At 43.6% G+C, this 22,185-nt stretch overlaps 2 protein-coding genes across 9 annotated transcripts in view; one reads left to right on the top strand and one right to left on the bottom strand.

Annotated features, from left to right (window-relative positions):
* The window catches only part of c9h1orf43 (chromosome 9 C1orf43 homolog), a 28,921-nt gene extending 10,358 nt beyond the window's left edge, over nucleotides 1-18,563 (bottom strand). The window contains exons 1-6 of one of the 3 annotated variants that reach the window (XM_059980197.1): nucleotides 18,043-18,160; nucleotides 16,813-16,986; nucleotides 13,743-13,844; nucleotides 11,959-12,076; nucleotides 4,394-4,447; nucleotides 2,129-2,295 (exon numbers count right to left, since the gene is read on the bottom strand). In XM_059980197.1, coding sequence (XP_059836180.1) covers nucleotides 2,129-2,295; nucleotides 4,394-4,447; nucleotides 11,959-12,076; nucleotides 13,743-13,844; nucleotides 16,813-16,857 — 486 coding nt within the window. In that variant the 5' untranslated portion in view covers nucleotides 16,858-16,986; nucleotides 18,043-18,160. Of the gene's footprint in view, nucleotides 1-2,128; nucleotides 2,296-4,393; nucleotides 4,448-11,958; nucleotides 12,077-13,742; nucleotides 13,845-16,812; nucleotides 16,987-18,042; nucleotides 18,237-18,384 lie in introns of those variants that run through there. The other 2 variants (XM_059980199.1, XM_059980196.1) reach the window with 2 other exon arrangements.
* A 764-nt stretch (nucleotides 18,564-19,327) lies between these two features.
* ubap2l (ubiquitin associated protein 2-like) overlaps nucleotides 19,328-22,185 on the top strand; it is a 139,822-nt gene continuing 136,964 nt past the window's right edge. For 4 of the 6 annotated variants that reach the window (XM_059980187.1, XM_059980185.1, XM_059980186.1 and 1 more), the window contains exon 1: nucleotides 19,790-19,902. The gene's annotated coding sequence lies outside the window, so the exon portion shown is untranslated. Of the gene's footprint in view, nucleotides 19,350-19,788; nucleotides 19,903-22,185 lie in introns of those variants that run through there. The other 2 variants (XM_059980183.1, XM_059980184.1) reach the window with 2 other exon arrangements.

The following is a 22,185-nucleotide window of genomic DNA, read 5'->3' as shown; positions in this document are numbered from 1 at the left end:
AGCTTAAGGTAGAAGATGATGAGTTATTAACTTCAAACTTTCTGTATTATCACTCAGAGATGACCTGAACGTGCATGTAACAAGAGCGTCTTGGACCTCCAGGTGGTCCACAGCAGGGGTGATTGATAAGTTTGTGGCCCAGGGTAGGAGTTATACAGCTCTCATGCAACTCTGAGTGAAAATGCAGAAAGTTTGAACTCATCTCCTTCTAACTTAGGCCACAAACTTATCAATCACCCCATGCTGTGGACCACTTCTGGAGATCCAAGACGCCGACTTCTACAAAGAAGGGATCCACGACCGCTGGACTAAGTGTGTAAATATAAGAAAAATTAATGTGCTAGGTTTTCTAAAATTGACTCCTCCTACCTTAGGCCACGAACTTATCAATCAACCCTAATCACCAATGTGTGTGAAATTGTTCAGTGAATTTCTGATAACTGTACTATAGCTGATTCTCTGCAGCTGTTGTCATACTGCCGACCTGACTATTTCATAGGTTACTCCTTATCATGGTATATCTCATTATTATTTATTGAGATGCTGCGTAGAACAGGCCCCTCCGGCCCTTAGAGCTGTGTCCCCAGCAACCTCCAACTTAATCCTAGCCTAATCATGGGTCAATTTACAATGACCAATTGACCTACTAAGCACCCGGAGGAAACCCACGTGCTCACAGGGAGGACATACAAACTCGTCTTGACAGCGATGGGAACTGAACCCAGGTCACTGGTACAGTAAAGGGTTGATCTGACCACTACTCTACCATACTATCTGTCCAGTTTGTATACGACTATGATTTCTTCCTTCTTGTTCATTTTTCCCCTCTTCCTTACAGTAGAGTTGGTTAATGTTACTTCCTTTGTCGTGAACACCTCATTAAATGGTTGTAACCACCAAGTTTTATGCTTCATTCTTGATTTCCATCAAATGCATCAGAGGACAGGAGACAGAGTGGTGATCTTAAAGAGGTGACAAGTGAACGCACTCAGTCTGTTTCTCAACAGTATCACGTTTTGTACAAAATGCCGGAGTAACTCAGCAGGTCAGACAGCACCTGTGGAAAGTAAACAGTCAACATTTCGGCCTGAGAACCTTAATCAGGACTGGAAAGGAAGGGGGAAGAAGCAAAAGTAAAAAGGTCAGGGGAGGGGGAGGAATACAAGCTGAAAGGTGATAGATGAAGCCAGGTTGGGGGGGGGGGGGGGAAGGTGGGATGAAGTGAGAAGCTGGGTGGTGATATAAGCAAGAATTAGAGGGCACATGTTTCAAGTGAGATGGGAAGAATTTAACAGGAACCTGAAGAGCAATTTAAAAACACACACAAAAGGGTGGTACATGGAATGAGCTGCCAGAGATAGAGGTTGAGGCATATACAATATTAACTTGTAAAAGACAGTTGGAAAGGCTTAGATTCTGAGCCAAACATCAGCAAATTGCTGTATAGAGACAAGTTGGGCCAAAGGGCCTGTTTCTGTGCTATGTGATTGTAAGAAGTCAATCCACACTGGTGCACTCCATCATAGCAATGACTGACGGTCTACTTACCTTCCAATGCATTAGTAGCTATGTACTAACTGTTTGAATTTTATGTACAGACACCCAAATCCCTTTGTACCGTATTGAAGTTTCCATTTAAAAAGCATCGTTTCCCTTTTTATTTACAATGCTTACATTCCCCAATAAACTCTGCCTGTTTTTTAACACGTTATTTACTCACTGCCCATTATGCTGCTGGCGTTTAGGGCAGCAATGAAGGTTCGCCATCTCTGGTGGTGTTCAGAGCTTCCTTCATCACACTAGTAGCTTCCCCTTGTCAGTCATGTAAGTCTCAGATGGAGACTCAAGAACACCATCGCACTCAGATGTACACGGATTTTTGTTGGCCCTGGAGAACTGGTGGACCGCTTAGCCTGGCCTCTACCCTTTGACCTGTTTGGCATGGGTTACCTTACCAAGAGCCAAAGCTTAACTTCAGCTGTCTGGGCCATTGAGACACGCAAGCCTCTAAACCATGACAAGATTGTGGTCCTCTTGGAGGTTTAACACCTTAACTGAGACTGAAAGTCCAGGTATGACACAATGTGTTACCATTCAGCCCATCAATAATCCCTTCAAACCTACTCACCGCTGTCCCATATCGTGCCGCTTCGTAGCCATCTATCAGCTTGTCGATAAGGTTCTTGCGGACACCTCGGTAGGGCGAGTTGCCTTCTCGCAGCTCCAGCAAGAAGGTACGGAAACTCCTCCCCGTCAAACGTTTGCCATGATCGGAGTCTTGGCTGAGCGGAATATCTGTGTGGAGAAAACGACAGAGGCTTCAGTAAGACCACAGTAGCGTACTGTTCACATCATGAATGCATGGGTTTCCACCCACAGCCTGCAGACATACGAGTTAGTAGGTTAATTGGTCCTGTGATTACGCTAATGTAAAGTTGGTGGGTTGTGCTGGAAGGGCCTGTTCCACAATATATCATTGAATAAAGACGGAAACTGCATCATGGGGCAAAGGCCAATGCCCCTGCTCCCTGAGAAATCTCTCCATAATAGCCCCACTCTAGACTGCCCCTACTATCCAACTTCCTTCCTTAAATCAACCCCATTCTCAGTTCAAGAGAACTCAGTCAGTCAAGCAGTGCTTGTGTGGAGAAAATCCAGCTGACCTGACGGGCCCAAACGACTGGGCGAAAAGAAAGTGGGGTGTCAGTAGTTTCCAAAGCAATGCAGTCCCACCATTACATTGCACTTCTCTTCTCCCCTTGCCTAGGGAATTTCCAGCTAGTGAGTGGTGAATCTGTGGAACTTGTTGCCACAGGCAGCTGTTGAAACCAAGTTTTTATGTATATTTAAGGCAGAGGTTGATAGATCTTGATTGTCGAGGCATGAAGAAGTACTCACCCAAACTCCCCTCCTCTCTCTACAAGCAGAATTCCCTCCTAACCTCACTCCTGAAAGGCACAACTCAAATCTATCCCTCAGTCCCAAGACTCCACAGACAGGAGAAAGCCACTCTTCCTCTAGAAGAGACATTAAAGTGGGCCCCTGTCAGAAGTAATTGAATAGGAGTATGGCTGTTCCTCCTGCTATTCCATTTATTCCTCAGCTGTAGAAATGAGAGGCCATTCAGATCCTCAGTTTTGTGTTGATTGTGACTTAGATGCATATTCTCCTGCCCAGTGTAACAGAGACAAGCAGCCTACTCGTGACCAACAGTTTTGTGTGATCTTGCTATACACAATGGTGCTCCTGGTTTGGCCTCCTTTACATTGGTGAGACCCAACACAGAATGGGGGAAACTGTTTCGCTGTCAACTGTATAAGGCAGGATCTCCCAGTCACTGTCAAGTCCATGGCCTCCTCTATGGCCATGATGAGGCCACACTCAGGTTGGAGGAGCAACACCTCATATCCTGTCTGGCTAGCCACCAAACCTGGTTTCTCCAAGTTCCAGTAATCTCCTTCTTTCTCCCTTTTTCTATTCCCCATTCTGGCTCCCCTCTCATGCCTTCTCTCCACCTCCTTATGGTTCCCCTCCTCCTTCCCTTTCTCCCATGCTCCACTGTCAGTTTCCTTCTTCAGCACTTTACCTCCTCCACCTATCACCTCCCAGATTCTCACGCCATCCACGCACTCCCATCCACCCATCTTCCTCCTTACTTTGCTTTACTTGTCAGATGCCAGCTAGTGCACCAACTCCCACACCTACTCTTAGCCCCTGTCCCCCTTCTTGTCAAGTCTTGATAAAGGGTCTCAGCCTGAAACACTAACTGTTTATTCCTCTCTATAGATGCTGCCTGATCTCCAGAGTTCCTCCAGCATTTTGTGTGTAACACTGTATGCCTAGTCAGTCAAGGGATGATGACAAAATGGTCAAAGTAATTTTCAAATACAAAAATTAAAAATAAAACAAGGCATCAAAATAGGATTCAGCAGATTTACACTTGGGAGGATCACGACCAAATGGTTGAAATTTCAGACTTTAAAGGTTGGAAGTCAGAAATAGAAAACACAAGCTGCTTAAATACTTGGTAGAGCACACACAAATCACTGGAGAAACTCTGCAGGCCAGGCCAGGCAGCATCTATTTTGGGATAGATCAGGCCAAGATCTTTTACCAGATTCTGAAATGTTGACTGTTTATTCTTCTCCAAAGATGCTGCCTGACCTGCTGAATTCTTCCAGTATTTTGTCTGTGTTGCTCTGGATTTCCAGCTTCTGCAGGATCTCGTCTTTTTTTTTTATGTACACACAGTCATTGCTGTGTTTCCACTTGACAACATCAACCACATTGTGAAATCTTTATAATCTTTGAAGCATCTTCTAGTAAAAAGAGTCCTCATGTGTCTGCCCGCCCAGAAGGTATGCCTAGAAATACAACCTTTGTCTGCACTCACCAATGTGCCGGATGGCATCCAGAGCCTTCATCCTGTACAAGTAGTTATAGCGACCTGCAGACAGTAATGGGGAGGAGCGTTAGTTATTGCTGCCTCAGCAATGAACAGCTTCTCATCTCTGGAGATAATCTGCCTCTGGATAACACTGTTACAGAGTACCAATGGATAGGAATGAAAACTGGCTCTTCAGCCCACTGAGTCTGTACTGACCTTTCAGAAGCAAATTGAATAACCATGCACTATTCTCTTCACGTTTAAAGATCACTATTCTCTTCACATTTAAAGATCACCTTTATTTGTCATATCCGCATTGAAACAGTGAAATGCTTTAGCTTTGCCTAACTTTAGATTTTATTATTGGGCGAATAATATTCGTAACCTAACGTATTGGAAATTAGATTTGGACTCATTATTGTGTCCGCAGTGGGTAAATTTGGAATGCAATGAAGTAAAGGGATATTCTTTATTCTCTGTTCTTGGTTCTTCTCTTCCTGCTGATTTAGTTAAATTTAATAAACAGATATCTAATCCTGTTATTAAACACACATTACGAATTTGGTTTCAATTTCGGAAATTCTTTACTTTGAAAAACTTTGTGCTTGATAGCCCTATTTTATTTAATTTTTTCTTTAAACCTTCCTTGACAGATCAAGCCTTTAGCATATGGAAAAGGAAAGGTATAAAATGTTTTCCTGACCTTTTTTTTGAAGGTACTTTGATGTCTTTTGACCAACTTTCCAATAAATTTAAATTACCTAAATCCAATTTCTTCAGATATTTACAAATCAGAACTTTTTTACATAAAGTTTTACCATCTTTTCCCAACTCAACTTCAACGGATTTCTCAGATTTGATTTTTACCTTAAATCCTTGTCAGAAGGGATTAGTTGCTTTTATTTACAACATGATTATGAAGATACAACCAGAGATGTCTGATAGAATTAAACAACAATGGGAAAAAGAACTTCGATACAATATACCAACAGATAAATGGGAAAAAATTTTACAAATGGTTAATTCTTCTTCTATATGTGCTAAACATGCTTTAATACAATTTAAAATTGTACATAGAGCTTATATGTCTAAAGATAAACTTGCTCGATTTTATTCTCATGTTAACCCTCAATGTGATAGATGTCATTCAGAAGTGGCTTCACTGACCCATATGTTTTGGTCATGTCCTACTTTACATAACTATTGGAAGGACATATTCGTTACCATTTCCTCAATTTGGAACATCGATTTACAACCTAACTTTATTACTGCAATCTTTGGTATACCAAATGAGGATGGTAATCAGTTTTCTCCTTCAATCAGACGAATGATTGCTTTTGTAACATTAATGGCCAGAAGGTCTATATTACAAAATTGGAAAGAAGTAAACCCTCCTACCACGTCTCAGTGGCTTTTTCAAACTATTTCTTATCTGAGTTTGGAAAAAATTAGGAGCACTATTTTTGACTCGTCAATTAAATTTGAAGAAACTTGGGGACCGTTCATCCGACATTTTCATGTGAATTAATTTGGCCTTTCCCAGACCTTCTCTTTGTTTATTCTTGTTCAGGTATGGAGTTCCGGAGTTCTTTGACACTATCATATACTTATAAACTGTTATTATTGCCCATGTTAGTTTTAGTTTAGTGTTTGTTTCATATATATATTTTCTTTCACACATTTTAAATTTTTTTTCTTTTTCTTTTGATGATTAGTTTTGTTTTTTTTCCATATATAATTATATAGACTTGATTGATTAATGTACTTTTTTGTTGTTGATGTTTAATAGGATATTATTATCCTATTATTAATGTAATCTTAAGTCTATTGTATTCATAACCTATTCATTATTATGTTATGTTTTTTTATATTTATATGAAACTCAATAAAAAGATTGAAAAAGAAAAGAAAGAAAGAAAGAAACAGTGAAATGCACCATTGAATCCCTCATTTCCTTGAATTCCTCTTGATTCTAACACTCACTAATACTTTGGGGGCAAGTTATACTGGTCCAATAAATACACAAATCCACCTGTCTTTGGGGGATAGTAGAAAAGCAGGCAAATCAAAATTAGCATATATTTTGAGAAGTTTAAAATATAAAAGCCAGGAAGATGTAATGCTCAGGCTTTATAAGGCATTGGCGAGGACACATTTGGAGTATTGTGAGTAGTTTTAGGCCCAATATCTAAGGATGGATGTGCTGACATTGGAGAGGGTCCAGAGGTTATTCATAGGAGTGAAAGAGTTAACATACAAGGAGTGTTTGAAGGCTCTGGACCTGTACTCACTCCATGAAACCCACTGAATACTGAAAAGCTTAGACAGAGATGTAGAGATGATGTTTCCAATAGTGGGAGAGTCTAAGACCAGAGCACAGCCTCAGAATGCAAGGACATACCTTTTGCAGAGAGATGGAATTATTTCTTTAAACTTCTTCCTCTCTCTTTAAATATACGTCTAGTACTGGACATTTATTCGGTGGTTCTGCATGTCTACCTCAGCTGTGCATCATGTAATTATATAAAGATGCCAGCTCTCCCCTCAATTTCTGAGACACCTGAGAAAAGAGCTCAAGTTCTCCTTGTAGCTCATCCTATCTAATCCTGGTAAAACTTGAGCTGTTCTTCTACTGCCCTTGCAGTGCACTGCATACTAAGCTAGGCATCAAGTTAAACACCTTCTCAAATAGTCACCCGAGCCAAAGCTATCTTCAGTTTTTAAATGAGAAAACTTTGTGAAACTGCAGAAAGTAAAACATGTATTAGATTCAATACAGAATAGTCATGCACCTGAATATACTAATATTATTCAGCAAACACAAGAAAATCTGCAGATGCTGGAAATTCAAGCAACACACACAAAATGCTGGTGGAACACAGCAGGCCAGGCAGCATCTATAAGGCGAAGCACTGTCGACGTTTCGGGCTGAGACCCTTCGTCAGGACTCACTGAAAGGAAAGATAGTAAGAGACTACAAGCCTACAGACTCTCACAGCTACCTGGACTATTCCTCTTCCTACCCCGTCTCTTGCAAAAATGTTATCCCCTTGTCACAATCCCTCCGTCTCCGCCACATCTGCTCTCAGGATGAGGCTTTTCATTCCAGGATGAAGGAGATGTCTTCCTTTTTTAAACAAATGGGCTTCCCTTCTTCCACCATCAACTCTGCTCTCAAATCATCTCTCCCATTTCCCTCACATCTGCCTTCACCCTATCCTCCCGCCACCCCACTCGTGATAGGGTTCCCCTTGTGCTCACCTACCACCCCACTAGCCTCCAGGACCAATGTATAATTCTCCGTAACTTCCACCACCTCCAACGGGATCCCACTATCAAGCACATCTTTCCCTCTCCCACTTTCTGCTTTCCGCAGGGATCGCTACCTACATGATTCCCTTGTCCACTCATCCCCCCATCCCTTCCCACCGATCTCCCTCCTGGCACTTATCCTTGTAAGCAGAACAAGTGCTACACCTGCCCTTACACTTCCTCCCTCACCACCATTCAGGGCCCCAGACAGTCCTTCCAGGTGAGGTGACACTTCACCTGTGAGTCAGCTGGTGTGGTGTACTGCGCGCGATGCTCCCGGTTTGGCTTTTTATATATTGGTGAGACCCAACGCAGACTGGGAGACCGTTTCACTGAACACCTACGCTCGGTCCGCCAGAAAAAGCAGTATTTCCCAGTGGTCACACATTTTAATTCCACGTCCCATTCCCATTCTGATATGTCTATCCATGGCCTCCTCTACTGTCAAAATGAATCCAAACTCAGGTTGGAAGAACAACACCTTATATACCGGCTGGGTAGCCTCCAACCTGATGGCATGAACACTGACTTCTCCAACTTCTGTTAATGCCCCTCCTCCCCTTCTTACCCCATCCCTGACATACTCAGTTGTTTTTTTTCCTCTCTCTGTCAATCACTCTGCCTGTTCTCTATCTCCCTCTGGTGCTCCCCCCCACTTTCTTTCTCTCAAGGCCTCCTGTCCCATGATCCTTTCCCTTCTCCAGCTCTGTATCCCTTTCGCCAATCACCTTTCCTGCTCTTAGCTTCATCCCACTCCCTCCGGTCTTCTCCTATCATTTCGCATTTCCCCCTCCCCCCACTACTTTCAAATCTCTTACTATCTTTCCTTTCAGTTAGTCCTGACGAAGGGTCTCGGCCGGAAACGTCAACAGTGCTTCTCCCTATAGATGCTGCCTGGCCTGCTGCGTTCCTCCAGCATTTGGTGTGTGTTGTTATACTAATATTATAGATTATTCTCATTATTGGGTTAAGCAAGGTAATAGAAACATGCAACATTCTATAGCTATGCCATGGATGAGAATGAACTTGTGGAGCGACAATAACTTAACAGCGATGAATGATGAACGTAATACTTTCTTCAAAGTACGTGTACTAAATGTTTACCAATATTAAGAAAGCTTCAGACTTTCAGATATTGCTGTTTCAAAGCCACCAGATGATAGCAAGTCAAAATCTGAATAAACCCATGTAGGAAATGTAAAATATAGCTTACCAACAGAAAGTGATGTTTGTGCAAGATGAACTAGGAACTGCATACAAAATAATCAGTGCCTCTAGAGGCAGAACACTCCCAGCCAGACATTCACGATGTCAAACTTAACTACTGAAACTAAAAGTCAAATGATCATTTCATTATGTCTTTGGCAAAAGAATGGACAGTCTTAGAGACTGCTCTTGAAACATTCTCACTGCAGTTCTCGTTTCAAAAACGTCATCCTTGATGACATACTTGCTCGCAATAATGTCTGATGAGCAGACCGATGATGCAGTGCCCATCCAGAACGACAATTGGATAAGGTACCTCTGAAGGGAGTTGTGTATGTATGTATGTATGTATGTATGTATGTATGTATGTATGTATGTACATACTATGTCCAACTTGCTGTCGTCCCTCCGGGTCAAGAAAGGGAGAGTTCACTGAAGTAATGCGGACTGGAAGAGGCTCCTGCTTTGTGATGCTTTCTTTGCATACGTCTTACGTGCACAAATGGTGCCTCTGCCAAGCAATGGGAGAATCGCACCAGAAGAGTCGGTGGGGGATGGGGAGGGGAAGAGAAAGAGAAAATCTTGTCAGCTATGTTATTAAGATGTTTGAATGACCATGCACTGTTTTAGGAGTTGAGAGTTCATCCTGGTTGTTGGGAATATGAGAGTTGGCAGGGGTAAGCAGACCTCCCCTCCTATTGAATCGATGACAAATCCACCAGCTCCGCTTCCAGTAGCTTCTGATGTTCCAGGACATGTCTCTAGAGAATCCAGGAGGTAGCTACAGTTGATGGATACTCAGCCAGCTCCCTGCTGTACTCTGTTGTGGGTGTACTAGAATCAGTAGTAACCCAAGATGCTGGCCCCGAATTTACAGCTGTATCTGGCTCTAATTCTGAAGTGTCAACAGGTTGGCTCAGTGCATCTTTACTGCTTCTCCAGTTCTCCTTGCTACCCTCTCCACCACTCTCCAGATAACTGGCCAGAGAAGCCCTGATACAGAGTCAGTCCAAATGTGGACAAGACAGTCTCAGCAACTCACTCAAACTACTGTACAATGGTGATCCTGATGCAGCCAGTGAGGGCTGTGAGTTGGCTCTGTTGAAAGTCGAGACACTAATGCACTTAAGTGGTGAACACCCACGTTTCCAGGATGGGTGACTTATGGCATTTCTCAATTTGTACATTAAATGGGGGTTTACCTGATTCTTTGGGTTTGAATCTGAAGCAAGTTCAGGAGGAGGACTGGGGAACAATCTGGCATGAAACATGACCGGAAGCTGGTTCCCATCTTTGCCTGCTGCCTTGATTTCACTTTCTGTTGAGCAACCACACCGTATTAGTGACTTGCACCAATGGCCAGTTCTTCAGTCATCTTCCCAGACAGATGACCACCACGTCTAAGTCATCTGCGAAGGCAGCCTCAGCTTCACGCTCCTCCTTGAGCACACTCAATATAGCTTCTACAAACTTTCTTCCATTTCTAAACAAGCTTTTTCAATTAGCATTTCAGCTTCGCACTTCGCACAGGCTGCTCTCATTCTTGCTGCTTCAGTTTTAGCATGGGCTTGAGCTGCAGCCATGCTCGTTGTGCGTCATGAAGACACAATCAACGTGCCATGTTCTGACCTGACTTCCAGGACTCAATGATGACATTGTAGTGTAGTCCGTTCAGATTGCTATTTCAAGGGCAAATCTAGAGTGAATGATGTATGTCTTTCCACCGTATTTCCTCCAAGTTGAAATCCAAATTAATCCGTGCAGAAAATGATGTAAAAAAAAGCTTACAAACTTTAAGTGATGTTTGTACAAAACAAACACAGCCTCTAGAAGCAGAACAGTACTGTTACCTTAACTTTGGCCAAGTTCCATAACTCCCTACCGTGCTTGCTCTCCCACCACAGGTCTTCCCTCCCCCCCACCAACCTAACATCTGTGTAATTTGCAGCAGAACTCTCACTCTCTCTGTTCTCCTCCTGGAAGCTCTGTCATCCTCTACAAGAGAACATAAAGTACAGCTCAGTACAGGCCATTTGGCCCACGATATTGTGTTGGTCTTTTAGCCAGCTATCCTTTCCCTCCCTCGGCCAGAACTGAACACAATACTCCAAGAGTGGTCTAACCAGGGTTTAAAAGAACTGCAATATTACTCATGGCACTTAAACTCAATCTCCAAACTACCGAAGACCAACACACCACATGCCTTCTTCCCCACCCTATCACCTTGTGGACGTGGATCCCAAGATCCCTCTGTTCCTCCACACTGCTAAGAATCCTGCCATTAACCCTGTACTTCACTTTCAAGTTCAACTTTCCACAGTCAATCACTTCCCACTTTTCTAGATTGAACTCCTTCTGACCACTTCTCCGTCTAGCTCTGCATTCCGTCAATGTCCTATTGTAAACTACATCAACTTTCTATACTATCCACAGCACCACCAACCTCTGTGTCATCTGTAAACTTACAAACCCATCCCTCCACTTCCTCATCCATATCATTCATAAAATTCACAAAGAGCAGGGTCCCAGAACAGATCCCCATGGAAAACCACTGGTCACCAACCTTTAGGTAGAATACGCTCTATCTACTACCATACTGACTTCTGAGGGCAAGTCAGGATTGCCTGGATCCACCATCAGTGTTCATGTCTTCAGCTGACAGCCTAAAGCTTAGGAATGTCTTCCCCAACTTTCTTCGATCAAGGTGGTGGGTCAAGTGGTTCCAGGTCTCCTCCACTCCTTGTACAGCTTTAGGCCACGCATTACTTCTGCCCATAGTAACAAACATTCTGCTGGGGAAGGCTCAGTATCTCAAGCAGATCATTGGTTGGTCCAGATACCAGTCTCTGTGCCTCTTTATTCCTGCGTGTCATCTCCATTGCAGACTACCTTGGGCTCCCTGGTTCCTCATACCTCTGTACTTCCACCTGTAATTCCCCGACTGTAGATGACCTTGGCTTATCAGGTTTCTCATGCCTCCGTATTCCTGCCAGTAGTCTTCCCCCTGTGAATGACCTTGGGTACTTGGATCCCTCATGCCTCTATATTCCTACCTTGGGTTCTTGGGTCCTGCAGCTGCAGCAAGCGCACATCATCTTCGTCAAGTAGCTGCGGCTCGTAGTCAAGATCCTGGATCCTTAGGAGGCTCCGGTCTATCTCCTCTCTCAGGTCCTTTTGAGTCACATGGAAACAAGAGGAGCAAAGTAGTTAGCTTAAGGTTACCACACTGTTCTCGGTAGACACATTTTGGTATAATGCAGCCTGACAGCCCACTGAGTTTGGAATGCAGTACTCTTCATATTGGCATAAATACCAAAAAGGGGTGGCACAGTAGCGTAACACTATTACACCGCCAGAGACACAGGTTCAATTCCCGTCACTGTCTGTAAGGAGTTTGTACATTCTCCTTGTGGGTTTCCTCTGGGTGATCCAGTTTCTTCCCACAGTCCAAGATGTATGGGTTAGTAGGTTAATTGGTCACATGAGTGTAACTGGGCTCGTAGCATCTCTAAGAAGGTTAATGCATCTCTAAGTAGCATAAAAATAAAACTTGCAGCAGTGCAGAAACCAGCACTTTGATTCAATGGGGTTACCCACTTATGATAAAGGTGAGGAGGAATTTCTTCCCTTAGAGCTTAATGATTCTCTGGAAGTCTCTACCTAACAAAACGGTGGAGGCAAGTCATCAAATATACCTCATGCTGAAACAGGCAGATCTCAGGAGAGAAAGACTCTAAGGTTCAAACAGAAGAGTGTAGCCAAGGGATAACTTTGGAACAGCTGTAATATTATGGAATAGTACAGGAGGCTCGGGGTCAAATGGCCTCCACCTGCTCCTGTTTATTGTCTTATTAAAATGTAACAGACACAGATACAAAGATTAAATATGAAAGGATAAGAGAACATTACCCTTCTTCTTCTGGACAACTATGAGAAGAAGCTCCTGTTGAAACCCTAATGCCACTTCACAGTCCAATCATTAAACATGACAAGGTAGCCATACAGGAAATGGGGAAGGGGGGGGGGGGAAGGCTTCAAAAGGTCTGGGGTCAAAATTCTGCCTCAGCTCATCCAACCCTCTGGGCCACTATCCCCAGAATCCCATTGATTCCCCATGCAACTCAGCCTCAGTCAAGGCTCTGCACTCAGATGTCCTACCATCAGAGCAGAATTAGGCTATTTAATCTCAGCCGGACCCCATTCTTACCCACCAACTAAAGTCCAAAGTAAATTTATTATCAAAATATGCGTATTTAACTATACACTACCCAAAGGATCATTTTCTTGTGGTCATTCACAGCAAAACAAAGAAATTGTATCAATGAGAAACTACACACAAAGACCGACAAAAAAAAGTGTGCCAAAGATGACAAACTCATGTTCTCGATAATACAGAGAACACGAGTTGTAGAGTCCTTGAAACAGAGTCTGTCGGGCGTGGAATCAGTTCAGAGTTGAAGTGAGTAAAGTTATCCACACCGGTTCAGGTGTTTTTGAACTTGGTGGTGTGAGACCAAGGCTTCTGTACCTACTTCCCGATGACAGCATTGGGAAGAGAGCACCCCAAACAAAGCCTTGGGAACATTGCTGAAGGCTTTTTACTGATTACTTGCTACAACACAGTGTGGTGTAGAGTGCCTATTTCAGGAATCTCTTGTCCAACACGCCAACAATGGCTCCTGCCCATCAGAGCTGCTGGGAGCAAGATCTGTGTACCAATGCCAATGGTGTTCTGAGGAAATTAGCCTCGTCCATCCCATGAAATTTACAATCAGGCTACACAGCAGTGTGGACAGGACTCCGTGTGCCACCTGCCCTGCCCTGGTCAGATACTAACCTTGGGTGCGTTGTGCCCAATGGGGACATGGGGGCCTCTCCGGGATTTCATGGCAAATCTCATAATCTGGCGCTTGACGAAGATGAAGAGGAGGACAAATATCTGAGGATAAAAGACAGCAACATTAGGAAGGGAAACACATGCCAAATGAAGTATGATACCATCAGCTCAGTTCTAATCCGGGGAGGAACAGAGTTCCTTGGGCACCTCATAGATCAAAACTCCAATGTGCAGGATTGCAAGGGGCTGCAGAAGGTTGTAGACTCAGTCAGCTCCATCACTGGCACAACCCACCCTGCTTTTGACAATGCCTCAACAAGGCAGCATCCATCATGAAAGATCCTTTCCACCCAGGTTCTTCTCATTGCTACCATCAGGGAGGAGGTACAGGAGCCTGAAGACCCACACTAAATGTTTTAGGAACAGCTTCTTCCCCTCCGTCATCAGAACTATCAGACCATTGTCAAACACATTCGATCTCAAACCTTTCTACCCCACTCTGAGCACAAAGGCAATTCCAGACACAGTCACAGGGTGGATCTCTGAAAGAGAGGTTACAGATGCTAGAATCTAGAGCACCAGTTTGTTGGGGGTTCTCAGCAGGTCAAGCTGCTTCTGCAGGAGGAAAGAAATTGATGACATTTCAGCTGGCGACCTATATCAAGTCCCTCTAAATTCCTCTGGCTCTTTCACAGACTTGATGCAGGGTCTGGATGTGATATGTCTACAGTTCCTTTCCTCCCACAGATGCTGCTCCACCCACCGAGTTTCTCCAGTAGAGTGTTTGCAGTCTCTGTAATAACATTGCAAGTAATCAAGGGCACGTAGGAATGTCCAATGGACATGAGATCCTGTCCAATAAATGAGTTAAAAGACCTTAAGCACTGTCACAGGCTTCTCAGCAGCAATAATTTATGGTAGAATTACTGTAAAATTCTGAAGAAACAAGAAATGGACTTGAGATTTGGGATATCACATTGCAACTTTACAAAACATTGGTTTGACCGCAGTTGGATTAACATGTACAGTTCTGATTGCCACACACAGGATGTAGTTGTGATGGAGAGAGTGCAATGATGCACTGTTATCTAGACTGCAGGACATATTGGATAGGCTAGGTCTATTTTAGAACATAGAACAGTCCCCTCAGCCCAAGTGTTGTACCAACACTTTAACCTACTCTAAGATCAATCAAATCTTCCCTCCCATGGAATCAATCCTTTCATCCATGTGCTCATCTCAGTGTCCATTAAATTGCCCCAATGTATCTACCTCTACCACCATCCCCAGTAGGATGTTCCCTGCACCACTACTCTTTGGAAAAAAAAACCCTCTGCCATCCCCTGCTATAATTTCCTCCAGTTATGCTCCCTAGTATTTGCCTTTCTCCACCCTGGGAAAAAGTCTCTGGCTGTCCACTTGATCGATGCCTCATCATCTTGTACATCTCTATTAAGTCTCCCCTCATCTTCCTTTGGTCCAAAGAGAAAAGCCATAGACAACGAGACCCTATAAAGAATTGCGAAGGACTGCTGAGAGGATCATAAGAGTCTCTCTTCCACCCATTGGAGATTTTTTTATCAGGGGTACTGCACATGCAGGGTCGTAGCATTTTTAATTATCCCTCCCATCCATCCAATCTCTTTGAGTTCCCCACCCCATCACCAGGCATGAGGTACCACAGAATTCGGATGAGGACTCTTAGGATGGGAAACAGCTTCTTTCCCCAGGCTGTGAGACTACTGAACCCCCTGCCATGACTCAGGTATCACCATACACAAAATGCCAGTAGTGTTAATACTCAGAATTAGATTTGATATCACCAGCAGACATCATGAAATTTGTTAACTTTATGGCAGAAGTACAATGAAATACATGATATAAAGAAAAAATCTAAATTACATTAAGTGTATGTCTGATAAATAGTTCAGTTAAAATAAGAGAAAAAACTGAATTAAAAAGTAGTGAGATAGTTTACTTTCCTATGCGTGTCATAAGGGCATGAAAACCAAGAAGGCAGAGAAGGCAAAAGGCAAGGTTCGTTGTACCTAGAGTGGTTGATTTCTGTGACATGCTGCCAAAGCTGGTAGTGGAAACAGGTACACTCACTAGCTTTAAGCAGCATTTAAATGGACTCAGCTGTGGAGGCCAAGTCATTGAGTATATTTAAAGCAGAGGAGATAGACTCTTGATTTATAAGGGTCCCAAAGTTTACGTGGAGAAGACAGCGGAATGGGGTTGAGAGGAATAATAAATTAGCTGTGGTGCAATGGTGGAACAGTTTTAATGGGCCAAATGGCCTAATTTTGCTCCTACATCTTATGATCTTAAATAGGCAAAGAATAGAAGGACAACAGTGCTAAAGTGGGCAAATTCAATTCCAGTACACAACTGTAAAGGAGAACAAAATAATTGTTACTCTGGACCCGATGCAGCACAAAAAACAATACACAAAATACTTTTTGTATTGACTGTCTGTCCATAAAATGACACTAGGCACAAGAATGTTTCTTCAAAAGGTGAATGACAGGAAATGAAGGTGGTTGCAGGTATGGTGGGGTGGGTTAGGTTACTGCTTGGGGAAAGTAACTGTTTCTGAGTCTGGTGGCCCTGGTGTTGGCTCTTCCCTGATGGGAATGGAAGAGACCATCCATGAGCAGAGTGGGTGGGATCGACCATCCATGAGCAGAGTGGGTGGGATCCTTCCTGACTTTGCTGGCCTTTTACCCCACACCTTTCTGTGGATATACATTTGACGACGGGTAGGCTGACGCCAGTGATGCATTGGGCAGTTTTGACTACCTATCTTAGGGCTTCCATTTTTGCCACAGTGCAGTTTCTATACCATGCAGTATGTTGGGATACTCTCTACAGCACATCTGTAGAGTGGCATGAATGCAGAAACTGGTGTAGTAGAGGATCAGCATGGCTGTGATGGGCTGAAGGGCCCCACTTGTGCTCCACAATTACCACAAGCAGAATGATGCCATGATTGATCATACAGAAAAACTCTATTCACAGAAATTAACCAAAGAGGATGAGGAAAATCTAGCAATAAACTAGCACTCACCTTACTGCCATTATCAATCAGATTAAACAGACAAAACCAGGGCATGGTAGCAGTGAGGTTAGCGTGATGTGTTGTTTTTACAGCTTGGGGTGTCACAGTTCAGAGTTCAGTCCAAATGCTCTCTGTACATCATCCTCCCCATGGACATGTGGTGTCCCAGATTCCTCCCACAGTCTGAAGATGTAACAGGTAGGTTCATCAAGTCATTGTAAATTGTCCCTTGATTAAACAGGGTTGTCAGGGGGTTCTGAGCAGTGTAGGGCTATCAGTGCTGTATTTCTAAACAAAATAAATCAATAAATACCTCCATCATGGGCAGTCCCACACCCTGCTGTGAAAAGGGGAGGGTTGGACTTAGGGCTAGCAGCCACATTCCGTAAAAATCCCAGAGCAGCAGAAATGACAGAGGCTCCAAAGACCCCATTCTGGGAGAGGGAAGATACACTAAGAAGGTGGGCTACACCTGGGGACAACTTGAGGGACTGTGCCAGATAGAAGCAAGCTGCTGTTGGGATCATGCCCCGGTAGGGATAGCCAGCCATAACTAACACCCATCTCATCGGCATTCTCAGTTTGTATTATTACAACCAAGAGAAACCAGTGATATTAAACCTGATTCTGATGAGTCTTCTATCCCATTTACATAGAGGACACGGGGTAATGGGCAACCAGTAAAAACGAACACACAGCCTACCAGTATTCCCCCAGACTTTCAGACGGAATAACTTGATAATTGACGCCCTTCTTACAGGCTTCCTGGTTTACCATATAGGCGAAGGACCCGCCCTCTTCACATTACTACCATCAATGAGGAGATACAGGAGCTTGAAGCATACATTCAAAGTTTTCAGGAACAGCTTCTTCCCCTCTGCCATCAGATTTCTGAACGGACATTGAACACCTCCTCAATATTAGGTCTCTCATTTTATACACTATTCATTTTTATACATTACTTATTACTACTTATGTTTCGGATTCTAGACAAGGCCACGAATATCTAACAGTAACGAACACAGGCATTCTCTAGTTTATCATCTAGAATAACTAGAGAAGATAGGGATAACTAGCAATAATACCCGCAATAGTCGTTTTCCTCATTTTGCCATAAAGAATAAATAGAGAAGGTCAAGGATAACTAGTAATGACTAACACCTATCACAAGTATTTCCCGGCCTGTCGTAACTAATAGTCGGGATGACCAGCGGTAACTAGCAGCCTGCTGACACTCACTAGACTGCCGTAGGCCATCACCAGCACCACATTAACCCCGGACAGACTCTTGGCACTCATCATGATCGTCCCGGTGCACTGTCCCGCTTGTTACAACACCCCTCCAGCTGGGGCCGGTCGAGTCCAATTTTAACCGCTTGACTGCACGACACCGCCTCCGCCCTCGGGTCCTTTAAACGCGGGCGGCGGCAGGGGGCAAGCTCTCGCGAGGTTTCAGCCCGGCTTCCATCCTCGGAAAGACTCGGGTATCTCCGGTTAGCCGACGCATGGAGAGTGCAATAAATAGGTACATCGAATTTTTTAGTTTACCTATTAATTTATTCTTAAAACAGAATAACTCACGTGAAAGCAATCACGTCATGTGAACGATATAATTTGACTTCCTCTGGATAATGAGAAGGGGGATGAAAATCGAAGTTTCGGGAATCTTCGGCAGCGATCGGAAGGGGCTGGCTGACGGCTTAAGGTTCGGGAGTCTTCGCCAGGAGTCGGAAATTTCTCGGCGCTGGACCCGCGGGACTGGCGGGAAAACGTCTGAGGGGGCAAGAGGGGAAATGTCACGTAAGGGGCAGAACTAAACAGTTATTGTTGTGGGGTCGGAGTGAGGAATTGGGCGCTTATGGCTTATAAAAAGCATGAACGAATCACATCCAAAAGGACTCCCAAATTTTGGCAATGCCACATCAGATTACATTTACACGCGTCCCATAGTTGAGGGGAAAGGGGAACAAATAAAATGGCGTCCGCATAGCTGAAGGCTCCTTGAGGGGAAATATATCACATGACAAGGGTGTCTCTGCGCGCTGAGATCGAATCTGGATAGAAATTATCTCAATGATACATTTATTTTCTTTTAAGTTAATATAAACTGGAGGTAGATGGAAGCAATAAAAATAATAAAATTGTCTGTGACGACGCGGGCTTCCAAATGGCGGCACGCTGGAGGTCACGTGACAGGGACCGCAAGGCGTTATCCAAATAACGATTGAAACTGGAGAGTAGCTTTGTGTTTTCGAAAAGATGAAAACATACTTTAGTGAGATGTTTAAATAAAAACTTTATGTGCACGGGAAGAGGAGAATCAGGTTGAGTCCCCTGACGTCACGAATTTAAAATGGTGGCGGGTCGAAGCGGAGCTGGAACTGCTCACGTGACAGGGAAAAGGCAGGAGATTCCCAGGTTTCAGCAGCAATTGCAAGATAATTATTCCGGTCTCCGTGATTTTTAAAATAATATTTTGGCACGGGAGCGTATTGATATCGGGGAACGTCGGTGGACTTAAAATGATCGTAACACCTGACAGAGAGGTGAAACTATAAAGTAAATCAATAAATAAGTTATGCATCTCCAATCAGTGAAGTAGGAGGTTTGAAACGTTGTGGAGGCGGAACAAATCTTGGAAACTGGGTAGTTCTCTAAAATAGAGGTGGTTCTTATCCTGTGACAAATGTCGGGAAAACTGACATTATTAAAGTAAAATATTCTCAGGAAGGTATTAAACATTACATTTAAAATTTTTAAAACAATTGGAAAAAACAAGAGGGCAGCGGCGATGTAAATTAAATCTTCGGGGAGGTGCCAAATGATGGAAGACCGCTTTCCCCCTCACGTGACGGGGGGGGGGAGTTAGAGTTAAAGGATCCCGCGAAGGACAACTAAGGGAAATTAATATGTAAAAATCTGAGGGCGAATGATAAAATAAATGGTTTGAAGGCGGAAAAAGAGAGAGACCCGAATAATGGGAGGGTGGGTGTGACGTCACGGGGTTCAAAATGGCGCCGGGAGCGAAGCGGCGGCGGGCCGGGTCACGTGCCGGGGGTGTTTGTGTGCGTGTTTAGTGCAGTGTGGACTGAGGAGCAGGTAAAGTTTCTGTCCCTCTCTTATTGTCTCCCCCCTTATGGGGCCTGCTTTTATTTCCTTTATCTTTTTGGCTAAATGCTTCTACTCTTGGGATTAAAAAAATAATTCTGTGTGTGAAGGAAAGAAAAACAACCCCCCCAGCCTAAAGCTTTTAAAACCTTTTTTTTATTAACAGGAAAGAATACAATAACAAGGAGAATAAAATCTCTCCCTTTTCTCTTCCCCCGAAAGGTTTTTGATTTAGGGTCTTTTTAGGGTTCTGTTTTAAAATTAACCCTACCTAAACAATAAAACTCATTTTTCCCATCAGAGGAAAAAAATATGAAATGTTCACGTCCTTTCTGAGGCAGGAAGGCTTATGAAGAGGTTCTGGGCCTCCAGGAGTAATCACGTAAACTCTTTTTTTGTTGTTGTTTCTGAGCATGAGGACGAAACCTGCTTTTTTTTAAAAGGCCTATCCAGCAGGCCCGAGGCCTGGGACTCGATTAGTTGTGAAAGGAAGGGATTTAATTGTCTTCTTTCTCTCTGAACTGGTGCTTTTTAGATTCTTTCCCTTCCGAATTTTTAAATTTAGCCTAATGATTTGAGTCTCCGCTTCTATTTGTATTTCAGAATCTTTTTCTTTGTGGAGATTGTGGGCTTAATTTATAAGAGTAAATCGACGCTTGGAGGCCTCCCAGGCCTCGGGAAAGAGGAAGCCATCAGCACAAGAGAGGGATTTCTAGGGGGCTTTGTATTGTAGTTTATTCCCCTTTGCTTCGTCGGCACGCTTACAAAATCGTCAATGCAATGAGATAGTGTCCAATCTCATAAAAATATGTGCTTGTGTGTCTAATGCGGTGATTTAAGACTGTTTGCACCTCGGTTGTAGGAGGAAATTTATTATGAAACTGAATTGCAAATCATGTTTGTTTAAGATTGAATTTTTCCGTTTTTAATGGTTGTAAACGTGCGAAGTAATTAAACTTGTTAGATATCTAAGTGCATGGGAGCTGCTTTATGCATTCCTATTTGTTTTGTTAGCTTTGTGTCCGAATAAAACCAGTTTGCAGTTTTTTTCCTCTCGTTTTAGCGAGAGAAGGGAAATCTTGTCTCCTTGTTTCAATCTTCCCGTCAGCATCAGGTATCCTCCCCTAGCAAAGAAAAGGGCGCAATCGCGTAAAAGCAACTTTTGTTTTAAATAGTGAGAGGGTGAACGTAATTGAATCGTTTAGTTATTTTTTTCGCCCCAAAAAAATAAACTTTAAGCGCCCGAATTGGGGTGTGTGTGGACTGTTAGGTGGCGCAGCGCTTTGTTCTGAGCATCTGCCCCCTCCTGAATCTTATCGCCAGCTCCTTCCACTTGTATTTTTGCCGAACTTGTGCAGGGATGTTGTTTTTATATTTAAAAAGAAATCCCTTCCGGTGGAGGGGGGGAAAAGAATTGAACCTCGGCTGGCTTGTATCAGAAGCACGCACTTTTAATCTTTGCGTGCTCTGTGGTGGGGTTAACAATACATAAGCAGCTAGCTTATGCCCGAGCATATTTTGATGCCACCATTTTAAGGATATAGTCTAAGACCCAATTGTCTTGGGGTGTACATTAATCCAGCCAGGGATACATAGGTTTAGTGGAAGAATTTACAAGCTTTGAAGCCCCCCAGTCCTGAGGACATAAACTGTTCATTTGTAGATATGGCAGGTATGTGGTTATCTCATAACTCTTTAAAAATGCACAAGCAGGGTGGGCCAACTTACCCCTCAAGCCTACTCTGCCATTGAATAAGATCATGGCTAGTTCAAGTCTTGCCCCCCCCCCCCCCTCACGGTGTAGGAGGCTGAAGGATGATGGCCTTATGAAATGTTGTAAAGCTATAGGTGGTATAGATACTGTGAATGGTCAGTATGTTTCTCAGGGTATTTGATTCTAAAACTAGTGGTACGGGCTGTAAAGCGTTGTCTGGGGTTCAATTCCCGCTGCTGTGCTGTCTGTAAGGAGTTTCTGTGTTCTCCCCGTGTCTGATGGGCTTCCTCTGAGTTCTCTGGTTTCCTCCCACATTCACAAAGACACATGGATGTAGTTAGGCAGCGCGGGCTCATTGGGCCGGGACGGCCTGTTACTGTGTTGTATACAACAGAGAGCATAGTTTCAAGGTGAGAGGCACCTGACTGGGCGGTGGGTGTTTGGAGGGAGTTGTCAGAGGAAGTGTAGTTACAATGTGTAAAAGGCATATGGATCAAGTTATAGAACACTACAGCACAACAGGCCCATTGGCCCATCTTGTCTGTTCTGAGCCATTAATC

The sequence above is a fragment of the Hypanus sabinus genome, chromosome 9, assembly GCF_030144855.1.
Source record: "Hypanus sabinus isolate sHypSab1 chromosome 9, sHypSab1.hap1, whole genome shotgun sequence".
Lineage (NCBI taxonomy): Eukaryota > Metazoa > Chordata > Chondrichthyes > Myliobatiformes > Dasyatidae > Hypanus > Hypanus sabinus.
The sequence above is the reverse complement of the archived record's forward strand: the minus strand, read 5'-3'. Positions and strand labels throughout refer to the sequence as shown.